Source organism: Elephas maximus, chromosome 11 (assembly GCF_024166365.1).
Source record: "Elephas maximus indicus isolate mEleMax1 chromosome 11, mEleMax1 primary haplotype, whole genome shotgun sequence".
Classification (NCBI taxonomy): Eukaryota; Metazoa; Chordata; class Mammalia; order Proboscidea; family Elephantidae; genus Elephas; species Elephas maximus.
In genome coordinates, this window is record NC_064829.1 from 54,945,183 (window position 1) to 54,970,253 (window position 25,071).

Below are 25,071 nucleotides of genomic sequence, written 5' to 3' on the forward strand. Positions count from 1 at the left end.
CTGTCCTATAGGGTCACTATGAGTTGGAATAGACTTGACAGTGTGGGTTTGGTGTTTTGTTTTGTTTTAAATATAGTGGTTCTATTTCTAGGTTTTTGAAGAACTGCCACACTGTTTTCCACAATGGCTATAACAGGTTGCCTTCCCACTAGCAATGGATAAGGGTTCCAATTTTCCCACATCCTCACCAATTTTTTTCTTTTTTTTTTTTTTAGTCTTAGCCATCCTAGTGGGAGTGAAATGGTATCTTATTGTGGCTTTGATTTGCATCTCTTTGATGGCTAATGATACTGAGCATCTTTTCATGTGTTTGGTAGCCATTTGAATGTCCTCTTTGGTGAAATGTTTAATATTGATTAGGTTATTTGTCTTTGTTGTTAAGCTATCAAAATTTTTATATGTATTTTGTTTATTAGATTCTTGTCAGATACATGGTTTCTGAAAATACTCTCTAGTCAGTAGCTTGAGTTTTCATTTTTTTTGCAAAGTCTTTTGATATATATTTTTTTTTAAGTAAAAGTTTGGACCTTTTTAAAAAATTTGTCTTACTAGTAAACTGAGTAAACTAATATACAAAAACTAATTAATTTTGCATCATTGCTTGTGTCACCCCCTCCAGTTAGGTAGGTTTAACAGCAAAAGTCTCTGGGTATATCTCAATTTACGTAAGATTTATTACTTAAAAGGCAAAGGGCAAGTCAGAATATTTTAAATGAGATAACTTAAAATGCATTAAGTTTACTTGTTAATAAAAGAAGAGCTATGGCGAATTCCTTTGTTGAGCAAACAAAGCACCCTAAATTGATATTACTATTAATTTTCATTGTTAATGTACATCTGAATTTGCCTAACGGAACATTTACATGGAAGTCAGGGAAGATGGTAAACATGTCTTTGTGCCATCATCGTTCATTTAGAATAGCTGATTGTGGGCAAGCTGTGTTATAGAAAAAACAAAATAAAACCCCCCCAAAACCAAACCTGTTGCCTTGGAGTTGATTCCGACTCATAGGGACCCTACAGAAGTGCCTTTTAAAAGTAATTGCTCCTGTTCTATTTTGTTTAGCTTATGTAGATTTCCCTCTCTCTTTTTCCTATTATTTAAATGGTATAGTGAGGGCACGGGAGAAAGATGTTGCAGTCTGCTCCTGTAAAGATTACAGCCTTGGAAACCCTATGGAGCACTTCTACTCTGTTGGTTCTCTGTGAGGCAGTTTTGGTTTTGTAGTGAGGGCACAATCGAAAAAAAAGATTCTATGGAATGCCACATGTCAGAAAATACTGTTTCAGAACAATTCCAGCAAACTTACTTAGCGTATAAATTTAATTTACTTTTAAATTTGTTTTGCAGAGACTGTTTTTAAAAAAATTCTCAAAATTCTTCCCCAAAATGGCATATATACTCTCAATCATAGTCGGGATAAGAAACTTGTCTTTTTAATTTGTCTAGAAGAGTTATATGAGTATATACAGTGTAAATAATATGAGATTTTTTTTTACTTCTCCTGCAGTTTAGAAACATTACTGGGAATTGGAAACAAACTCTTAGTCTACTCGTATTAAGTAGATCTTTTCCTATTCTATTACCATGGCATAAAACAAAAGACACCCTAAGAAGTGAAGTGAAGGAATAATCCACAAAGAAGTATATTCTTTGGTAACAAAGTCTTATTGTAACTTTAAGATTTTGGGAGAATGTGTCAAATTACTGTGGTTTTTATTTTATTGCATCTTATTTGTGTCTTTTATCTAACTGTGTATTTGAAGTGTAACAACTAACCTAGATTAAAAAAAAAATTTTTTTTAAAGTGTTTCTTGTTAATCTGTTGAGGGCAGTGTTGTTTTTATTAGTCACTCCCTGTCAGTTAATTCACATTTGATGTTCTTGAATCAGGAAACCTGCTTTTCTGTAATGAAATGAATGGTTAGTTTGTTAGTTTGTGGTCAGTATAACCAATAATAGATTTTAGATAATGTTTCTGGAAAAAATTTAAAAATTTTTTTAATTGGTATATTGAAAAAGGAAATGACAAACACCAAGGTTAACATAAAAAGGTCGGGCTGCTTTTCCTATAAAATACATGCTCTACTAAGTTATCCTACTCAAAATTGAGGAGTGTTTGGAAAATAGCAAAATTTAGACTACTTCCAGGAGTAATCAAAAGAATGAAATGAATGAATCTTTAATAATGCACATAGGCATGGGAGTGTGGTTAAAATTCCAAGTTTTGTGTTTTTCCTGGTTGTATGTAATACAGGTATTTTAGTTCTGTATAGATCTGAACCCTCAGAGCAGTAGATCATGGATTTGTCCCTGAAATAAAAAGATAAATTGAAAGATGGTGACCTCTTCAAGTGCTTGGTTTCAGTATTTATAGGTTCCCTTTATATATCCAGATAAATGACCTGGTTCATCTTTTCAGTAACCTCACTTAATGCAGAGGGTTCCCACCTCTGCAGTTGGTGGTGAAACATTACATTGATTTTCTTACTTTTGATGAACATTTGAATTACTCTGATCGTCTTGAATCTTTGCTTTCACCTCTTCTTTTTTTGATCTTTTCAAAATGGTAAATTAACTCTTTATCACATCATGGGTAGCTCTTCTGGGTGGATAAAATGAAGTGTCATTTAGTGCCATGATATAAGGAAAGATGTAATTTTTATACTGTATTCCCACCTTGGAAACTTTTTAAAGTTTAAATTTTTAATAACTGAGATGAATATAGTAGAAAAAGTACAAAATAGACATTGATTCAGTTTTATAAAAAATGGCATAACTCCTAAATATAAAATTTCAGTACTTATTGCTGTATTTCATTTCCATTTTTCCTTTTCTTCTTTTTACTAAAATAGCTTTATGATGTTATTCTAAAGAAAACATATAAATGCAGTTTTTTTTTTTTTTTAATTTAATCTTCTTTTACTGGAGATGGCACTTTTGTATACAGATTTTCGTGCTGTGGTTGAGGTTAACTATTCATCTTTTCCAAGAGCTGCTTTCAGAATGACTGCATTCTATTTATTCAAGTTGTTCTGTAAAAAATTTTTTCTTTATTGATAGTAGTAAAAATATGGCATTAAGTGTTCTTTTAAATATTTTTTTCTCATTTGCAAATATAAATTTTCATCTTTCATTTGGTTATTTTTTTGTTGGATATACAAAAAAAAAAAAAACCCAAACCAAACCCAGTGCCGTCGAGTCGATTCCGACTCATAGAGACCCTATAGAACAGAGTAGAACTGCCCCATAGAGTTTCCAAGGAGCGCCTGACAGATTTGAACTGCTGACCCTTTGGTTAGCAGCTGTAGCACTTAACCACTATGCAACCAGAGTTTCCTTTGTTGAATATATTTTAACAAAATGCAGTTTTTTTTGTGCAGCTCTTGAGATCGGCCGCTTTGTCTCGGGTCCTCATGCCCACACCCCTTTCCCCCACCTGCCACCACACACACTCCCTCTTCTTCAGCCCCTTGACTAGTTTCTAAGAACTCCTCCTTCAGGTGTAACATTTTTTGACTATTTCAATTGCAGCTGAATGTGATTTGCACCCCTATTCCTTCCTCTTGATGTTGTGGAAAATGGCATTGGGCCTAGGCCCTGTAAAGGCAGGGGAGAAGGAGCCTGTATGGGGTCCTTTGGGAGCAACAAGATGGACTTTTTCTCTCCTGGTTGCAGGGGAGGGTGTTGGGGAATGGGGTGTGGCAGAGAGGAGAGAAGGAATTTTCTCTGGCTTTATTGTTTACTTTCTTCCTGTTGTTATTGTATGTCATCAAATTGATTCCAACTCATAGCAACCCCACGTGACAGGGTATAACTGCCCCATAAGGTTTCCTACTACAACCATAGAAATGCGGTTGAAGGAGCAAACCTTGTAGCCATTGTGCAGCCTTGGACCTAAGACTTAGCAATACAGAGGGAAGGAGGAGTGACATTTCCAGGTGTTTCTGGGATACAAGAGGCATTCCTGTTTCCTAGATCTGATTGTACTTTGTAGTGGGAGACTGACAACACTTGTGCTAGTGGAAGGGCTCTGTAAGCAAGGATGATGCTAAAGATGAAGTAATCTAAAATGATCTTTATTTGGCTTTGAAATACTTGTAGTATGAATGTATCCAAGCTGACATTTCACTTCAGACAAAAATAAGAATATAAAAGCCACATTTGTGATGACCTCACTTACTAATCCCAGCAAAGCATTTGCGTAACATGTTTTATTCACCTATGACCAATATAAGGCACCAGCCCAGACGGTGATGTTTCTTCAAAGCTTCTTGCATGCAGGCTGTACACAGCAGACTGTACATACAAGGATAAGCAAACAAATAATGAGGTAGGACAAGTACTAGTTATTGTGGAAAGGTGGGGTGATGGACCAACACTTGAACTTCTATATAAGAGCCCAGGTGCCGCAATAGTTAAGTGTCCAACTGCTAGCTGAAAGTTGGAGGTTGGAACCCCCAAGCTGTTCCACAGGAGAAAAGACCTGGTGATCTGTTCCCGTAAAGATTACAGCCTCGGAAACCATGTGGGCATTCTACTCTGACCTATAGGGTCGCTGTGAGTTGGAAGCGACTTGATGGCACGCAACAGCAACATTTTATGATCTGTTTTCTTTAACCCTCATCACAACCCAATGAAGAAGCCGAGGAGTGAAGTAATTTATCAGTCATACAGCTAAGAGGTAGTAGGCAAGACTTTGCATGTCTGCTGCCAAAAATCTGAACTTCCTGTGCTGCTCACAGCCTCATCCTGTATGTTCCTCACTCCCTCAACAATGGGAATATCTGTAGTCTGTTCTGGTTCCACCTAACTAGGACTCACATTTCTTATCTGTAAAAAGAGAGTATAAGTTATGTAATTACCTGGTTTAGTTTTAAAACTGTGCTTTTGGTTGTCAAATTCAAAAGGAGTTGTCGTGGATAAACATAGTGAGATTCTCTTTTGCTTTGTTCTCTGCTTTTGTGATTCACATTGATTTCCATGAGATTTAGAAGAGAACGATTCTGAGTGAAAAGAAAATTAGTTAATAGAATTAAGTATTTAATGGCAATAATACAAAAAGGTTACGGTTGTATCAGAAATGTGTGGTTACACAGATATGTCCGTATTTTGGTATTTGAGAAGTTAGAATCTATTTGTAGGCTAGGAGGTCAGTGAAATGGTACAAACCTATTTCTATCATAAAATAGATGAATTGCTATTTTCAGAATAGTGAAGGAGAAAATATATTTACTATATTTAAATAAGTAAATGTTTATAGTATATAAACGTAGCATAGATAGTATGGCATAGATCTCAGGCAAAGGAAAATCTTAGTAGGTCACACTTGGTGAAATGGCCTAGAACAGGAGTCAGCAAACTATTTCTTTAAAGGGCCAGATAGTAAATATTTTAGGTGTTGCGGTCATTGTCGCAACTACTCAACTCTGCTGTTGTAGTGCGAGAGCAGCCGCAGACAGCCTGCAAATGAATGAGCATGGCTGTGTGTTATTAAAGCTGTTTACAAAAACAGATGACCAGCTGGCTTTGGCACAGGGGGCCATAGTTTTGCTGACCCCTGGCCTAGAATATAGCTAATTTTCTTTGACAACCGCAAAGAGCCTAAATTATCGCAATTTAAAATAATTCTCATTCATTCTACTTTTTAAATAAAAAGTAGTTGGTAGATTGCTCGACCTTCTATTTTTCTTGTTTTGTAATGAGCAGGAAAAATTTCAAAAGATTTCAGAAAGTGAAACAGCACCTGGATTAATCACAGACCTAGTAGTTATTGAATAATTGTGTTAAGTTTTCTTTTGTAGAGAGATGCTTGTAGAGAAACTACTAATGAACATTGTTATAAATTTATGTTTTAATATTTGTGACAGATACCACAGTTTGGCAGATGGGAGAACATGTGGTTTGAGTGGGTAACCTTAAGTGTTGTAAGCATGAAACGTGCTTGCATTAATAACCACATCTTAAATGGGAAATTTTTCCAGGTGTAACGTGAAGTGACTACTTTGATATTCATGAAAATCAAAATAATCTTTTATTTAGTATCTGTGCAGCTGTCTTAACATAAAGGAATAATCAAGTGAGAGCAAGGATGGTGTCTCTACATTTATTTTATCCTATAATGATTTGATAGAGTCAAATTGGAAGCATAGATATCTGGTTCTGTTGTTAATGTGCTGAGTTTTCCAGTTCCTCCTCAGTGGTCTGATTTTATTTTGTTCAAGAGAAACTTCTCTTAAAAAGCATAAAATGACTACAGAGTCTTATGACTACAGAGTCTTACCTATCTCTTAGTTGTCCTGTGCAGCAAGGATTACATTTTAAAAGAATTATCACAAGTTGTCACCGTCAGTTAGCTAATATTCATTTGGTGGTTCTGAGTGCAAATATTTGTGTTAAGTGCTCTAAACATATTTAATCTTGGTGTGCTAATGATAGGTATAAGATGACCTTAGAACACAAGATCCTTAATTGTGGTTTCTTGTTGGAAGACAAAGTTGGAAAGGCTGCCGTTCTATCACTTGATTAAAGTTTATATTGCATTGATTTGCCATCATTTGAATATGCTGGAAATGAAAAATGATAATGATCATAATTTAACTGTTAAGTGTAATTAAAATATGAAAATATTGTTATCTTTGTTTATTACAAATACTAAATTTAAGCTAAGTTATAAGGTATGCTGTTTGAAAATATGGAAGATACAAGAATGAAGCCAGATAACAAGTGTATGCTTGTATTTCCTACTGATGAAGACTTTCAGACAAGTTGTTCCATGGGTAGGTGATGTCACTCTGCATGTATATATACACTTATACTTTTTGCATGATTATACATGTAGGAGTGGTACAATTTTGACTTGACTGTTGACCTGTTGCTTCCTTTTGGTGGTGGGGGAATGTGGTGGCAAGAGGTGTGAATGGTATTGGCGATAATTTTGAAATCAGTGGAATAATTTATTGCAAATATACAACACTTAAAGCCTTTTCTAAAAAAGAACATAAGGTCAAATAGTCAATATTGTACTTTACCCTCATATCTTCTGCACCCAAGTGTTTGGACATCACACAGTATCTCAGTTCCACAGTAATCATTTTGAACTCTGACGAGAACTCCACGGAATGCTACAGTTTTCTTTTCTTTCTTAGAAAAGTCTCAAACATGAATTGGTTTTTTTTTTTTTTTGCTCTTTGATATAAAATCCATTACCAGCTGATACCAAGGCCAACTGTTGAATTTTATGGTCATTGATGAACTTGATTTACCCTTTTGGGGGAACTGGCAATTATTTTTATGTAGTCAACCGAAGTTGTCATGACCGTCAGAATTTCATATTGTGACATGTCTCTTCTTTATACAGTGGCACCTAACAGCTCATTTGCTTTTATGTTAAGTCATTTTTTTGTTTGTTTGTTTAAAAATGTTGCTATATAAACCTACAGTTTGGGAGCTTAGCTTAAGAGATAAATACCCCAAGTGTGTTTCGTGTTTTTGTTCAATGGCAGTCTACACAATGAATGTTTGCATTAAAACAATAATCCTTCATTGTGTTATATTTTAATGATTCATTGACATATGTGTTCCTTCATAGTCAAGAGTTTTGTAAACTAGGTGTGTTGTAATATTCATTTGTTGGATGATATTTTAAAAATCTTTATGGAAATAGATGGTTTGCCTGCACTTCATAAATAGCTGTGGGGACAAACAGCATTCCTTTATTTCTCCTTTACTCTAAAATGGGAATAGGAAGAGGGACTTGTCTTTCTTGAATGAAGATTTTATTTTTGCGTTTTGCTGTTACATTAGAAAAAAGGTAGTATTAGCATTTTTAAAGCATGTATCTATTCTACAGGCATGAATATTGAATTATTTTAGCATGAATCACTGTAGTGTAATTATTTTGGAACTCATCTCAGCTGCCTTTTTCAGCTATTAGGGTGATTTGGGAATGGAAGCCATCTCTTATTTTTCCTATTAAAAGCTTAATATCTTCCTCTAAAATCACCCATAAGATTGTACATCATTTCCTTGGAGTGTGAGCTAGTTGTCTTTCTCAGAAAAAAGAAAATATAAATATCCCTCACCAAACATTTAAAGCAAAATCCTGAAAGTAGATCTTGTGGGTATTGGGTTTTGGTAGAATGTAATAAACTGTATAACATTCTTTTACTAGAAATAGATAACTCAGTCAAATTGAGCTCTAGTGTTAGCCTTTCTTTAGCAAGTGGGAAAATATATTTACGATTTTTCTCTCTGAATCTACTAGGGACTTTTAGTATTACCTACTAAGAGAAAGAACTAGATTCATTCTCTTAAAAACATGTAAATTGGGTTTTAGTAGTTTGCATCAGTTTTTTTCTTAAAAAAAAAAAAAAGTTTCCACTCTCTCAGTCAAGTGTTCCCTTTTTTCTGAATCTTTTGTTCTTTAGGAGTATGATGAGAATTCATCATAACATTGTTCAGTATAGTCTTGTCTTTTGTTCTTCATAATACTACTTTTCCTCTTCCCAAAATTTGTCCCTCATCTTTGTACTCTGGGGTTATCTTTTCCACTTTCACATCATGTATAAAATTTTAGTGATCAGATAGAATAATAAGGTAAATACAATTGACTTAGAGGGCTCTTACTTAGTTTCAGAAGTATTTTTCACCCACAAGTTAGATACAAGTATACATTTTCTTTCCTCCCTAGATGGACCTCCAGTTGTAGCTCATTATGATATATCTGACACCAGCTCTGACCCAGAAGTGGTAAATGTGGACAATTTATTGGCGGCTGCAGTAGTTCAAGAGCACAGTAATTCTATAGGAGGCCAGGACACAGGAGCTACCTGGAGGACCAGCGGGCTTCTAGAGGAGCTGAATGCGGAGGCAGGTTGGTCTCCCTCCCCCCTTCCCCTCTTCCCTAATGGTGGAATGTGCATGTGTCCTGGTAGCTGGGTAGTGGGCCCTGCTGAGGAGAGTGGGCCATACCAGAGACGGCTGGCATTAAATGATTATCACTATCCGAGATGCCATTTGGGTAGCATGTCATTAAAAAGCAAAGGATAAGGATATATAAGACATTAATTGTAGACATAGGTAGATTTCAGTAGACATTTCTTGGGTTAAAAGTGCCCAACATATGCAAAACAATGTGAATGACCACATACTCCCTATTCCTCCTATCTCACCTGTCTTATCCCCATTTCTCAGTGGTTTCTCTCACTTAACTCAAAAATCGACCTTGTAGCTCTAATAAGGAGCTTATTTGAGTTTTCCCTGTGGGACTGTTTGAAAGCAGTGTGGCAGCTGTGCCTTCTGCCTTTTGGTGTGGAATGTCCCTGATACTCTTCTTCAGTAGTCCTTATATTTGTCTTTTCTAACTCCTTTTCTTTCAGTTTCTACGTCTGTTATCTCAGGGGAAAAAATCTCTCTACCTTTCTTGCATTTTTTATCTTGGTACTGTGATTTGGCTCTCTTCAGAGTGATACATATTCACTAACAATCCCATTGGTGTTTATTACTTTTGAAAACTCACAGTGCCTCCAAGTATCCTTTGATATTTTCCTCAAAACTTTCTTTCAACATTCTTCCTAATTTAAACCTTTATTTTTTTTTTTTTAATACTAGTGCTTAAGAAAAGAGAGGGAGGGGACTGACTGACTTTATGTAGCATGTATTTTCTTACTTCAGTGTTATTGAAGGATTTTAGATTTCCGTTTATGTTGTAAATTACATTGGCTTTTATGAGCTAATGTCGCTACTTAATCATTACCCAAAATATTGCTTTTGTGGAAAATGAGTTAAAAATAACAATGGGTTATATGTTTAGAACTTTTAATATTGAAATTGTTAGTAAATAATGAAGGGAGACCGTTCCAGAGATCATTGTGCCTCAGTAATCCTTCCTTTCATGATCTTGATTGGAAGTAAATAAAAGCCTCTTTTATTGTTGAGCTTCTTATTCATTTATGTAGCTGATTTTGGAACAGCTAACTACCTGTTTGATCTTGGCAAGTCATTTCTCCTCTGGACTTCAGTTTTTATATGTATACTTATTTTGCCCAACAACCATCTTTTAAGACTTTTTTTAATATGTTTATGTACTTTGAAAAGAATTAAGTAATCTTACCTTATATCCAGTGACAGTAGTTTGACCACGTTTTGTGCAATATGTGTTTCTGATAAGTTAAATAAATCATTCACTTAATTTAAATTTGTTCTGTATGCTGGATGGTTTATCTTTATTTTTCATCCATTGACAAGTGATCCGTTCTAATTTTATTTCCCTGTTCCATTAGCGTTGCCACCAAATATAGACCACTTTATGGTAAATTCTTGGGAAGAAATTGAACAATTGCCACTGTTTAGCTCTTCCTAGAGAGTTTTTTTTTTTTTTTTTTAGGTTATATCTTTTTTTTTTTAATTGTGCTTTAATTGAAAGTTTACAAGTCAAGTCAGTCTCTCGTATAGAGAGAATTCTTAATACTGGGTTGAACCATATGAAATTGTTATTATTTGACTATTTTCCTTGCTTATTTTTATTTTTTTAATTAATTGACTCGATTTTTTAGAGCAGTTTTAGGTTTACAGAAAAATTGGGCAGAAAGAACAGACTTCTCATATTCCCTCCTGTCTCTACAAATACAGTTTCCTCTATTATTAACATTCTGTATTATTAGTGTGGTACATTCGTTATAACTGATGAGCCAACACGGGCACATTATTATTAAGTTCATAATTTACATGGGGGTTCACTCTTTGTATTGTACAGGTCTGTGGTTTTGACAGATGCTTTGATGTCATGCATCTACCATTACGGTATCAACCAGAATAATTTTGTTGCCCTAAAAATCTCTTGAGCTCTATCTCTTCTTTCCTCCCGCCCCAAACTCCTGGCAACTACTGATCCTTTTTACTATCTGTCTAGTCTTGCCTTTTTCAGAGTATCTTATAGTTGGAATCATACAGTGTGTCGCTTTGTCAGACTGGCTTATTAGCAATATGCATCTAAGCTTCATTTGTATCTTTTCGTTGCTTGATAGCTCATATCTTCTTATCGCTGAATAATATTACATTGCGTGGATATACCGCAGTTTGTTTATCCACTCACTTATTGAAGGACATCTTAGTTGCTACCAAGTCTTGGCAGTTATGAATAAAGCTGCTATAAACATTTGTGTGCTAGTTTTGCGTGGAATACATTTTCAGCTCGTTTGGGTAAATACCAAGGAGCAAGATTGCTGGTTTATATAATAAGACTGTGTTTATTTAGCTTTGTAAGAAACCACCAAACTGTCTTCCAAACTGGCTGTACCATTTTGCATTCCCACTAGCAACGTATGAGAGTTCCTGTTGTGCCATATCCTTTCAAGTATTTGGTTTTGTCAATGTTTTGGATTTTAACTGGTCTGCCACGAGTCAGAATCTGTTAGTTTTTACTGGTAATAGGTGTGTAGTGGTATCTCGTTGTTTTAATTTGCAGTTCCCTGATGACTTGATGTTGGCATCTTTTCATATGCTTATTTGTCATTGGTATATCTTATTTGGTACGGTATCTGTTCAGATCTTTTGCCCTCTTTTTAGTTGAGTTGTTTTCTTATTTTTGAGTTTTAAGAGGTCTTTGCATATTTTGGATGCATGTTAACTCTGTGGCTTGTCTTTTCATTTCTGTTAACAGTGTCTTTCACAGAGTATAAGTTTTTAATTTTAGTGAAGTCCCATGGATTGTGCTTTTGATAGTGTATGCAAAAACTCATTGCCAAACAAGATCACCTAGATTTTCGCTTATGTCATCTTCTGAAAGTTTTATAGTTTTACATTAGATCTATGATCCATTTTGAGTTAGTTTTTGTGAAAAATGTAAAATCTGTATCTAGATGCCTTTTTTTTTTTTTTTTTGCATGTGGAAAACCAGTTGTTCCATCACCATTTGTTGAAAAGACTGTCCTTTCTCCATTGAATTATCTTTGCACCTTTGCCAAAGATCATATTGCCTTTGTCTGTGTGGGTCTGTGTCTTCACTCTCTATTCCTTTCTGTTGATCTATGTGTCTAGTCTTTTGCTAACACCACATTGTCTTGATTACTGTAGCTTTTATAGTAAGTCTTAAAGTCAGGTAGTCTCTTTATTCTTCAGTGTTGTGTTGGCTGTCCTGGGTCTTTTGCCTTTCATATAAACTTTAGCATCATTTTTGTTGATATATTAAAAAAATAAGTTACCGGGATTTTGATTGGGATTGCATTGAATCTGTAGATGAAATTGGTAAGAACTAACAACTCAACAGAATTGAGTCTTCTTATCCATGAACATAGAAAATCTCTCCATTTATTTAGATCTTTGATTTCTTTCATCAGAGTTTTGTAGTTTTCCTCACATACTACTTTTGGTGCTAATGTAAATGGTGTTGTGTTTTTTAATTTCAAATTCCAATTGTTCATTGCTGGCATATGGGAAAGCAATTGATGGTTGTATATTAACCTTGTGTCCTGCAGCCTTATTATAACCACTTGCAGTTTCAGGAGTTTTTGTGATTAATTTTTGGAGGATTTTCTCCATAGACAATCATGCCATCTGCAAACAAAGATATTTTTTTATTTCTTGCTTCCCAATCAGTGTATCTTTTATTTCCTTTTCTTGTTTTATTGCACTAGCTAGGACTTCCAGTACAATGTTGAATAGAAGTGATGAAAGAGGACATCCTTGCCTTGTTCCTAATCTCAGGGAGAAAGCTGCCAGTTTCTCACCCTTTAGTATGATGTCAGTTGTAGGTTTCTCATAGATGTTCTAGTCAAGGAGTTTCTCCTCTATTCCTAGATTGTTGAGAGTTTTTATAATGAGTGAGTGTTGGCATTTTGTTCTTTTTTTGCATCTATCTATATGATCATATGATTTTTGCTAGCGTGTGATGGAATGGATTACATTAATTGATTTGCAAGTGTTAAACTACTCTTGCGTACCTGGAATAAATCCCATTTGATTGTAGTGTATAATTCTTTTTATGCATTGTTGGATTCAGTTTGCTAATATTTTGTTGAGGATTTTTGCATTTATGTTTATGAGAGAAATTGGTCTGGAATTTTCTTTCCAAGTAGGATGAGTTTGGATGGGTTCTCTGCTTCTGTTTTCTGGAAGGGATTGTAGAGAATTGGTATTTTTTTCTTTAAATGTTTGGTAGAATTCACCATTGAAACCATCTAGGACTGGCGCTTTCTGTTTTGGAAGGTTGACAATTGTTGATTGATTTTCTCTAGTAGATATAGGCCTGTTAATACTATCTATTTCTCCTATGTGAGTTTTGGTAGGAATTGGTAGGAATTTTATCTAAACTACCAAATACGTGGACATAGAGTTAGTGGTTCATAATATTCCTCTATTGTCCTTTGAATGTCCATGGGATCAGTTGTGATGACCCCTCTTTCAATTTCTTATATTAGGAATTTACGTCTTTTCTGTCCTTTTCTTGATTAGGTTGGCTAGTGGTTAATCAATTTTATCGATCTTTTCAAAGAGCCAGCTTTTGGTTTTGTTGATTTTTCTATATTAATTTCCTATTTCACTGATTTCTATTCTAATTTTTATTATTTTCTTCTACTTGCTTTGATTTTTTTGCTCTTCTTTTTGAGTTTACAAAGGTGGAAGCTTAGATTATGGATTTTAGAGCTTCTTTTCTGATATATGCGTTCAGTCCTCTAATGTCCTTTCGCATTCAGTACATATATTAAATTTCCCTCCAAGCACTGCTTTGGCTGCATCCTGCAGATTTTGATAAGTTGTATTTTCGTTTTCCTTTGCTTTAAAGTAAAAAAAAAAATTTATCTTGACACTTCTTTTTTGACTCCTTATTTAGGATTGTGAGGTTTAATCTCCACATATTTTGGGATTTTCTAGCTATCTTTGAATTATTGACTTTCAGTTTAATTCCATTGTGGTCTGAGAGCATATTTTGTATGATTTCCATGTGTTGTATGAACTAGGATGTGGTCTATCTTAGTGAATGTTCCATGTGAGCTTCAGAAGAATGTATATTGTGGATGAAGCAGTATGTAAATGTCATTTAGACCCAGGTGATTAATGGTGCTGTTTAGTTTTCCTATGTCCTTAACTGATTTTCTGCCTGCTGGATCTGTCGATTACTGATAGAGGGTTGTTGATAGTGGTTTGGTCTATTTCTCCTTGCAGTTCTATCAGTTTTTTTTCTTAGGTATTTTGATACTCTGTTGTTTAGACTGTGGTTTTTTGTTTTGTTTTTGCCTTTTAGACAGTCCGTTGTTTTCAAAGTTTGTACCTGGCACAGTTGGCCATTTTTATTTATTTGTTCTTGGAAAGGTTTTTGCACTTGGCACATAGGGCCATTAATTTTTTTTTAGTATTTAATACTAGAGACTTCTTCTTAAATAAGGTCTGGGTCTTCCAGTTCTTTCAGCTCTATTACCCTGTTATTATACAGGAGACCAATTGATACGGTCAAGTGTGTGGAGAGGGGAAGCATATTCCTATGAATTAGGTCTTTTTTACTGAGTTTGTAAACCTGGGTGTGACCTGCAGAAATGCTTTTCAGGTCTCCTCCCACTTCCTCCCACTTCCCTTAAGTGAGACAGGAAAGGTTAGAGGGGCTAAGGTTGGCTAAAGGACCTCTGGTGGTGCTCAGCCACAACCAAAAGGTTGGTGGTTTGAACCCACTAACTACTCCACAGGAGAACTATGTGGCAGTCTACTCCTGTAAGGATTACAGCCTTGGAAACCCTATGGGGCAGTTCTACTCTGTCCTATAGGGTTGCTATGAGTCGGAAATGACTTGACGGCAGTGGGTTTGGTGGGATTAGATAGCTAGGTCCCTTCTCCCAGGTTTGATAGGGTCTGGAAAAACCTAAGTCAGTTAGGCTCTGGTAAAATAGTTTCCTTGAGGTCTGGCTTTTGTTAAGGGGTACAGAATGCTCTGGGTATATTTGAGAAGAGTTGCTTCCCACCTGTACCCCTCATTGCAGGAGCAAGGGGGAATTTTCTGCAGCCTTCACCTTGAGATCCTGGTATGGCTTCTGGAGGTAAAACTCAAGAAAGTGTGGGAACTCGTCTAAGACTGAGCCCCCCCTCTCCGAGTTTTCCATTTTCAGACTGGTCCACACTGAGCCTCCAGCAATTTGTCACTCCAGCAGTGGGCTTCTGCTCCTGGTAATTTGTGATTCTCTGCACTCAAACCTCTCTCTCCAAGTTTGGGGGCAGCGGTTTGCCTTGTGACCTCAATTCTCTGATGGAGCTACAAAGAGTTGTTTATTTTCCTTCTGTTTAGCCTTTTTCCAAGCTCGTTAGACATGTTGGACTTGAAATCAAAAGTCGGTTTAAATTTTTTTTTGTCCTTTTTTTTTTTTTAACCTATAAACTCACCTAGCAGTTTCATAATATTCAACCTAAGAGTACAAGGTTTCAGGTCTTAAAGTATCATTAAAGTCACCAGCATTGAGAATAACATTCATAGCTTTCACATTCAAGGAATTAGTTTACTTAAAACAACATAGCATCTGTGTGCCTAATTCTATGTTTTATTGTCTTTTTAAATTTCAGTCACACAGAAATATAAAGAATATAAGACTCATGTACCTACTACTGTTCTTCTTAACAAAACATGGTAAAAATATGAGAGGCCGGAAATACCTGTGACTTCAGCTCTTCCCCTTATTTTTCCCCTCCCTACTCTAAAACTGTACTGAATCTGGTATTCAGTGTTTGATATTGCTATGTATTTCTTTATATCTATATGTATTTATTATGTATCTGTAAATAGCATGTTTTAAAACTAATGGGTATCACATTGAAGGTAGTAATTTCTAACTTCAGTTCAACGTTTTGTGAGCCTTGTTCTTAGTGATGCGTGGCTCTAGTTTCACTCATTTTCACTGCTCTTTTGGTATTCCGCTGTATGAATATATCAAAATTTACCATTCTGTACCTAAAAAAATAATAATAATTTTTTATTTTTACCTTTGTTGGAGCCCTGGTGGCTCAGTGGTTAAGAGCTCTACTGCTTACCAAAAGGTTGACAGTTCAAATCCACCAGTCATTCCTTGGAATCCATATGGGACAGTTCTCCTCTGTCCTATAAGGTCGCTATGAGTCAGACTTGACTCTACAGTAATGGGTGACAGTATACCTTTGTTGGACGTTTAGGATGCTATTGCAAATGATACTGTGTTAATATTTCTTATATGTATCTCCTGGTATGTGTGTAATAATTTCTCTGGGATATAATAGAGTACACTGTGTATACTAGGTTGTCATACATTCTGTGTAGATTTTTGTATACCATAGAACATGGTCGTCATCACAGTTCAGCAAATCTCCATGACATTTTTTTATGAAGCCATTTATTGACTCATTCAAAAGTCATTTTTCCCACTCGAAGTTCATTTTTCCCCTTAAATCTGAAAATGCAGATAAATGAATAAAAAGTACAACTTATTAATATACTCTAGTATTGATGCAATTGTCACAATGGGAAGCCATCGTGTGAATCCCAGTATACTTGTAGTGTCACAACAAAATGTTAATAGAGTTAATGCTAGATTGCCAGTTAATAGTTTTCAGACTTAGGCTATTAGTATCAGATTATCATTCTTGTAGTTCAAGTGTAAGATAAATGTTCTAATGATTTTTCTGGATCCTCCTCCTTTTCCCTCCTAACAGCATAAAAACCTAACCATTGACCAGACTATGCAGAGATTCAATTTCATCAGTAGAGCATGTCAGACCACGTCTGCAGCCCCACTCCATTTAGGATCATGTAAAAAGTCACTAGCAATAAAGTACCTTGCTTCTTTTTCCAGGCATTGGGACAATGTTCTTATACTCAAAATAGTTTTACTATTTAATTTTAGTTTTAACCAGGGCAAAGTAATTGAATCACAAGCAGATTAAAAAGCTAAGTTGAAATCAGGAAAGCCACTGCTCAAGGAGAGACTTAAACTGGCCTTTTCCATGTGCTTACTTTTCCTTAATGCTGGAGTTGAACAGCTAGTGGGTGGCAGCTTGCTGCTGAAAGCCTGGGCTTCAAGAGCTTGGTTTTGAACCAGTAGGCATTTACGAATGGTTTGGCCTCAGGTAAATTAGTTCAAGCCTGAGTTTCCCTCATCTGCAAAACTGGGATAAAGCTAATATCTGTCTCAAAATGCTGTTACCATTAAGTGAAATAATGTATGTAATGTGCTTAGTACGGGGTATAGCACGGTAGGCACTCAGGAATGCTAACCAGTGTTGTGTTAATATTACTGTATTACTATGCTGAAGTCGACTGAGAAACCCACTGCTTCCGTCAATTCTGACTCACAGTGACCCCATAGGACAGAGTAGAACTGCCCCATATAGTTTCCAAGGAGCGCCTGGCGGATTTGAACTGCCGACCTCTTGGTTAGCAGCCATAGCACTTAACCGCTACGCCACCAGGGTTTCCTGACTGAGAAGGGAAGTGATTAATGGACCAAATCAGTGGGTTTCCAGTTTACTCTCCTGTCCTGGTGGCACAGCAGTTGAAGTGCTCAACTGCTAACTGAAAGGTTGGTGGTTCGAACCCACCAGCGGCTGTACAGGAGAAAGATGTGGCAGTCTGCTTCTGTAAAGGTTATAGTCTTGGAAACGCTATGGGGCCGTTTTACTCCATCCTGTAGGGTTGCTCTGAGTTGGAATGGACATGACAGCAATGGGTTTGGTTTTGGTTTATCCTGCCCTGCGATGAACTGTTCTTGCTCTAGTATTTCCTGACCTTTGAGCATAGAAATCACTTGGGTGCTTATAAAAGTTCAGACTCCTAGGTCTTTCCCTGAAGGTTCTGTAAGTAAATCTGAAATGGGGTCTGGGAATCTGTTTTTAATAACCATCACCAGGTAACTTGGATCAGACATTTTTAGGAAACAACGTACTAGTATACAGGCAGTCCCTGGATTCTGCACAAGTTCCATTCCTAAGTCTGTCTTTAAGTCAAATTTGTATGTAAGTTGAAAGAGTTAGGTATGGGTACGTATCTAATGTCAGTCAAATGTTTGTCTGAGTGTATAGTGTACCTTTCTATGCATTAAAAAAAATTAAAGAATCACTTCCAGATACACTAACACATCTTTAACAGGACAATACAGTAATAATAACAAGAATGTTTTGATGGTCACTACTGTTTGTTATTACAAACCATAGTATGTGCCTTCTCCACAGTTGAAGAGATACCTACAGGGCAAATGTTACCCAAAATACTCAGAAAATTCTGTTCTGTAAAATCACTGAGACCAATTAGATACTTTAGTGTAGACCCTGAACTAAAAAACCTACATTGTTCCACTGGCTGCATTTCTACTGGGTTTTGAACCCTCCTCAGCAGAGGCAGGGAAGGTTGGGGCCATGGGTAGGATGGTGCTAAGGCCAGACGGATCATTCGCTCATCACCTCCTCACCAGACACACCAACTATGAGGCCCCTGTCTCGGGGCGAAGGAGAAAGTGCTGTTTAGGATGTGCTAAGGGCAAGTCCAGGGCCCGAGGGTTGGGAAGAGGATGCTTAGGGAAACGCAAGTTCAGAGTTCTCCATGGACCACTGGAAACCATATGGACATACAGAGATCAGGACTCTAAGACTGCTCCCCCCTCTGCCCCATCCAGCCACCAAAAGGCCAAGAACCACTGCAGTAGTGAAACCCCACATGTGTAAGGTAGGGGAAATAGAAGCCCAGAGAGGTACTGTGATGGCCTCTGGGCTGCACAGTACAGAGGGCCCAGTGGGATGGGGTGGTGGGGGGAGTTGGGCAAGGGGGCACTGTGGAGGCCCGGCCATGTGCCCAGTGCAGCACACTGACCGGTTATATTTGCAGAACATGTGGAGTGCAGCGCCCACATCCTGGCTGGCACCACCACCTGCATGCCCACCATGTGGAGCAGAGTGGTAGGGCTTGGGGCACAAGGACGGTAGGGCTGGCCCTTTCCGAGTTCTGAGCAGGTGCATGTGGGCTCTCTGCGGCTACAGGTTGGGCACACCAGGTCACGGGGGCCTGCCTGCCTCCAGTGGCCGCCCAAGGACCCACTGTGGCAGCTATGTACATGGGAGAAGCGCCATGGCTCATTGAGGGAACCTGGGGGCCCGAACACCAAGTAAATTTTTTCCTGATTGGCTTTATAGAAGTTCATTCGTAGCTGCAGGTTATATGTAAGTTGGGAATTCATAACCCGGGGATTGCCTGTATCTGAGCATGGCATATTTTTTGTTAAAATGCTATTAATAGTTTAAGCATCAATATGTATGAGACCAAGAGAAATACAGAACTCCGAAGTATGCTTTGTGTGGACGGCTTATAATTGTGATAAATAGAATTTATTTAGAACAATTTTTTTCTGGGAAATTGTAAATTCTGAACGTGATCTCATTTTTTTCCATCAGACTTCTTGTCAAGAAGATAGGTTATAAGCATTTCCCCCATCCTTAGAATAGAGACGGTAATCTTGATTTGTTTATAATGCAAGCATAGTACAGTAAAATCTGTAAAAAGCTAGAACCTGTGTAAGGTGGAAACTTGTCAGAGAAGGAAAATTCAGATTATTTTCCACTAAAAAGAGTGACAGAAAAGTGGTAAGACTGCACCCTGTCCAAGGCAGAAAACTTGTGAGACCTGGAAAAACAAGGCAGTCCTGTTGAGTTCAGCTGTCATAGGGTTCGCTGGTGTAGTAGGGCAGAGAAACAGATCTTGGGTTTCCTGAATTACCATCAGACGTTAATGGCCGTGTTTCCAATATTAACATTTAAAGTCAATGTATCCATCTTTTGTAGATGATAAAGTTTGATCAGGTTCCCCTTGTGAACCTGCTTCATGTGGACTCTAATTCTTAGATTTCTGACATCTTCTTCCCTACTTTTTAAAGTTGTTTTTAACATTCTTGTTGAAAGAGCTAAATACAAAGGAAGTTTTTAAGCTAAGTGAGTAGTGACTTAAGGTATGTATCAACATTTTTTTATACCTAGCATACATGTGTCCTCTAGTATGTAATGATCTCCTTTTTCTGTGCTGCAAATAGGCTCAGGACTACTTCTTATCCAGTGAATTTATAATTTAAAGGTAGCTACTGTATTTCTATTTGAGAAAAAAAAAAATGTTTGCTATAACTTAGTTAGCACTTTTTCTAGCTTTAGCTGTTTTACCCTAGCTTGGTAGCTGTTTGTGACTTTTTTATGTGTTGAAAAGGCCTCTAGTGGGAGGACAAAAATTGAGAATTTTGTCACAGAGTGAAAGAAGTTATCTTTCCAAAGAGGCAAAGACCTGCACAGAGACAGCCAGCTGCTACAATAACTAAGTATAAATCCTCTGCTTTACTCTCAGTTTAATGTATAGTATTTACCAGAAAAGACAACTCCCACTGGGAGTTTTTGAGATACCCTCTTAGCATCTTTGACATACTTGCGTGTGTCCCTTAGACACTGCTTTGCCATTGGATTCCTGTGAAGTCATCCTGGGGAGCGGAGGATGGCCTAAAGGCCAGAGATTGTCAGGCTTTGCCCAGGAGTTCCCAGAAGAATGTGTGGTATGCTGAAGAGGGTTACACTGAGGGAAAAGGACTAATTATCCTGGCTCTGAAATAGATGGAAGAGGGGATGCATTCCTGGATGGTTGAGAATGACTTTGGTGTTTTCTTGTAGAGCAAAGCATCCTGCAGATTTGGCGTGGGTTCCAGCTGACTTGATATCTGTTTTGCACATCTTATCTAATGGGTCTAACAGGTAATGTGGCAAAACTCTTATACCATTAGTCCAGGAGTAGTTAACAGTCACCAGGAAATTTGTATTTAGTCCCCTCTACACTTACCTCATTTATTTCATTTTATCAGGTATTGATTTTTAAATTTGTTTTGTTGTTGAGAATATACACATAAAACATATCCAGTTCAACAGTTTCTGCATATACAATTCAGTGACGTTGATTACATCAAGTTGAGCAGCCATTCCCACCTTCTTTTTCTGACTTGTTCCTTCCCCGCTAACATAAACTCATTGCCCCCGAAGGTTGCTGTCTAATCTTTCAAGTTGCTGTTGTCCGCTTGATCTCATATAGATAGACCTTAAAAGAGCATAATGCTCAAGGCAGACATTTTTTACTAGTTAAGCTAAACCATTGTTTGGTTTTAAGAAGACTTAAGGGAATATTTTTGGTTTAAGTTTAAAGATTATCTCAGGGCAATAGTTTCAGGGATTTAGTCAGCCTCCGTGGCTCCAGAAAGCCTGGAGCCTATGAGAATTTGAAATTCTGCATTGTCCCCCTTTTGATCAAGATTCTTCTGTAGAATTTTTGATCAAAATGTTCAGTAGTGGTAGCTGGACACCATCCAGTTCTGGTCTCATGGCAGAGGAGGAAGTTATTCATGGAAGCAATTAGCCACACGTTTCATACCCTCTTCCTATTTCTGACACTCCTTCCTCTTTGCTCCAGGTGAATAGAGACCAATTGTTGTGACTGGGATGGCTGCTTGCAAGCTTTTAAGACCCCAGGCACTACACAAGCAAGTAGGAGGTAGAACAGAAACACTAAACATGCTATTAGGCTAGTTAACTGGGATGTCCCATGAAACCATGATCGGGTACTTATTTTTTAATTAAGGAATAAAGATACTGGCTACCAGAGAAGATCTTGATTTTAAGTGATCAGCTTTAGAGCATCATGCAGGTTCTGTAACAATACTAAATATCATCAGGGTTGGCTGCAATTTTTATGGCCAAAATTATATAGTGTCCAAATCATTTGGATTGATCTAATAATGTGAAAGCAGTATCTAAATGTTTAGTTAGTGGATCCATAATGGATCAATGAAGTTGCAAGAATCTGAAATATTGGTGATGGGTACCTTATTTTTCTTAAAACATTGTAAGATCGTGAGCAGAAGTAGCATGGTAACTTGTCACTTCTTTGAAAAAAAAAAAAAAGAATTGGGTGGAGTGATAAAGATATTTCTAGATTCAGTTCTGAAATGAGGCTGTAGTAGGTGGTAAGGTTAGGATGGGAAGCCTAACCAGTAAAGAGTCTGGTTATTCAGAAATATTGATGACTGAGACAGTTCATAAAAAATTCTTACCAAGTTGGAATTACAAATTAGTACTATGGTAATAAAAGAGGGCCCAGGGATACTAAGAATTAACAAACTCTGTCATCTTTTTCTTGTGTTTCCTTAATCATTGTTTATAAACATCAAGTTATCAAGGAGGAAGAGTTTGGTTATAGCAACGATGACTCTTTTTAGTTCAATTCATTAATTTATTTTTAGGCCCGTAACAGGCTGAGCCCCTTGCTGTGAGTCTAACACAAGTGACTTTAAGCGCCTCTTGGAGCTCAGCTCTTTGTTTCTAAGTGAGTCAGTATGGAGGGTTTTGAGGGGAATTGTCCACATAGATACTGAGTATCCGTTTATAGCGGGACTTGAAGTGGAGCAAGAGACCTAAGAACAACGTGCAAATAATGTTTCATGAATGAATGAAAATGGCCTGGAGTCAGTCCATGATGGTGAAAAGGTAATGTCCTGGAAGACAGAGGCTGCTGCTGATGGTACATGAAAACAGAAGACAGTAGTTTGTAAGTGATTCTGATCCTGAAATTGAGGTGTAGGAGTAACTTCCTCTTCAGAGTGCTGCCAAGGAGGTAGCATCTTCAGGAGAATCAGGTTTCCAGAAGGAGAATGAGAAAAAATTCAGTGTGGTTTATCCTGGAACTGGCCTTCCAGAAGGGAGCGGAGAAGTTGTAGGACAGTGAGTAGTGGGAGGCTGGAGCAAAGGAGATAAGAGAGTGGGGCATAAGACAGGAGAAAATGGATAATTCCAAAGGCTTGTATTTTGTAGATAGTCAAGAGAGTGGAAATACAATGGCTTATTTATCATCTTACTTACATTTCTGTGACTTTTTATAGTTTTGAATGGTCCAGATGTCTTCTTCAGGCTCTCTGTTCCCTATACTTTTAACACCATTGGTTTTCCTCCTACCTCTCCTAATGCTTTCTACTTTGCCACTGGGAGCTTCTCAATCTGTTACTTCACTACATCTGTTCCTTTGCCTCATTGAGACCACCCACCTAGTCCTTTATGAGTCCCGTTTTAGCTTCCCTTCCTTCCCTAGGTAGCATAAATAGGCCCAACTCTCCCTTGGCACAATCTCGCCCCTGAAGGTATCATTTGAGCCTGTATCCAGCTGCTAAGCATAGCTGGAGAAAATAACGTAGCTGCGGAGTTAAGGATTTTGAGAGTTAAGGATCTTGTTAATTTTGTAATCTGCAACCTCATCCTGGCTCTCAGTGCTGTTCAGCAGTTCCTCTATTTTCTTAGGCAGCGTTCCTCTTCGCAATAGCTACTTCACTTTTCTAAATCCCAACCCTGCTCCCCTATCCACACCTGTGCTCTGCAGATGAACTTGCCACATTCGTTAGAGGTCAAGATTACCTCAGCTCTCTGCCATCAAACCTATGGCTGTTCTCTGCCATTTTTTCTATCCTCAGTGTTTAAATGTGGACATGTCTATTCCATCTTTAAAAGGTATACATATATATATACACACACACATCCCCTTCCCTTAAACCCATCTTCTCTCAGCACCATTTTATTTCCTTTCCTACATAATCAAACTTCTTGAAATTTGTCTATTTTTAACTGTACCTTCCATTATTCTTGGAAACCCTGGTGGTGTAGTGGTTAAAAGCTACGGCTGCTAACCAAAAGTCGGCAGTTCAAATCTACCAGGCGCTCCTTGGAAACCCTATGGGGCAGTTCTACTCTGTCTTTTAGGATCGCTTTGAGTCGGAATCAACTCGACAGCAATGGGTTTGGTTTTTGCTTTTTTCCGTTATTCTTCGGTGTGCTACATTGGTTTTAGCCCTGTCACTCCTCTGAGGCTCCCCTTGCTAAGCTCTTCTATGCTCATCACTGATTCTAGTGGGATCCTCTTAGTCCCCCTTCTTATATAACCTCTCTCCTGGGCACTGTGAAGTGCTTTCTCCCTCAAAATGCTCTTCCTGTAGTGTCCATGGCTTTACATCTTGGAGTTTTCTTTCTTTCTGGCCAATATCATTTTTCTTTGTGGGCTCCTCTTCCCCTGTCTATCCTTTAATTATTGGCGTTCATCAGGGTTCTGTTCTAGGCCCCCTTCACTTCGCAGGACTGCCTTTACCTTCCCACCCGTTGCTGGGGATTAGCAAGTCTGTATTTCTTGTCTAGACCTCTGTCTGTCCTGACCTTTAGAACAGTATGTCCAACTGCCTGTGGACATCTCAATGGCACATCGTCATCATATCCTAAGCACCTACCCTCAGCCTGTTCTTCTGTTTTATTCATTAGCACACCAAATGGCACTGTAGCTCATTCAGTTGCCTAAATCAGAAACCCAGGCATCATTTTTTACTATTTGTGTCCTTTCATTTTTCTGATTCCCAACATTCCTAACCTCCATTTGCACACACATGCACACACACACACGGTGTTGCCTATTTTGTCCCTGTCCTAGCTCCGCCACAGTCATTTCTCATCCAGGAAACTGCAGCAGTCATAGTGTAGTCCCTATCCTGCTATCAGTTCCATTTCTGTACTTCAGAAAGAAATTTTCTAAAATGCAAAACCAAATCATATCACTCCTCTGCTTAAATCCTTCAGTGGCTTCCTAATTTTTAGGGTCAAGTTCAGACTCCTTACAATAATCTGATCTCTGCTGGCTTTGCCAGCCTTGTTTCTCATCACTCTTATTACTGCCATTCCCCCAAATCTCACCGATCTTGATCTTTTATACCATAAAAGGCAAGCCCAGCTTCCCGATCACCCCCAAGTCTGGGGAAACATGCCTTTTCTGTGTGCTTCCAGGACACTTGTTATTCTTTTACTCTGTCAGAGCAGTTTTCAAGCCACAGTGCACCTGACTGCTTTTTGAATACAGATGAGTTGAAGGGACATAGTTTGAAAAAAAGAGAGACTGTCAATTTGCATTCCTTCCTAGCTGTGCAGTAGGAACAGTGTGTGTGATGATAGATATAACTAGAACATTGAAGAAGGACTTTAATAAAAGTCTTGGTCACAGGTGAGGTATTGTTAGGGTCAGAGTAAGAATC

General features: G+C 37.6%; 1 protein-coding gene across 3 annotated transcripts in view; it reads left to right on the plus strand.

Annotated features, from left to right (window-relative positions):
* ARK2N (arkadia (RNF111) N-terminal like PKA signaling regulator 2N) overlaps positions 1-25,071 on the plus strand; it is a 117,085-nt gene that overhangs the window by 78,737 nt on the left and 13,277 nt on the right. For 2 of the 3 annotated variants that reach the window (XM_049900056.1, XM_049900055.1), the window contains exon 3: positions 8,694-8,876. The exons of the other annotated variant lie outside the window; for it this stretch is intronic. In XM_049900056.1, the coding sequence (XP_049756013.1) occupies positions 8,694-8,876 (183 nt within the window). The remainder of the gene's footprint in view (positions 1-8,693; positions 8,877-25,071) is intronic. 3 annotated transcript variants of the gene reach the window in all.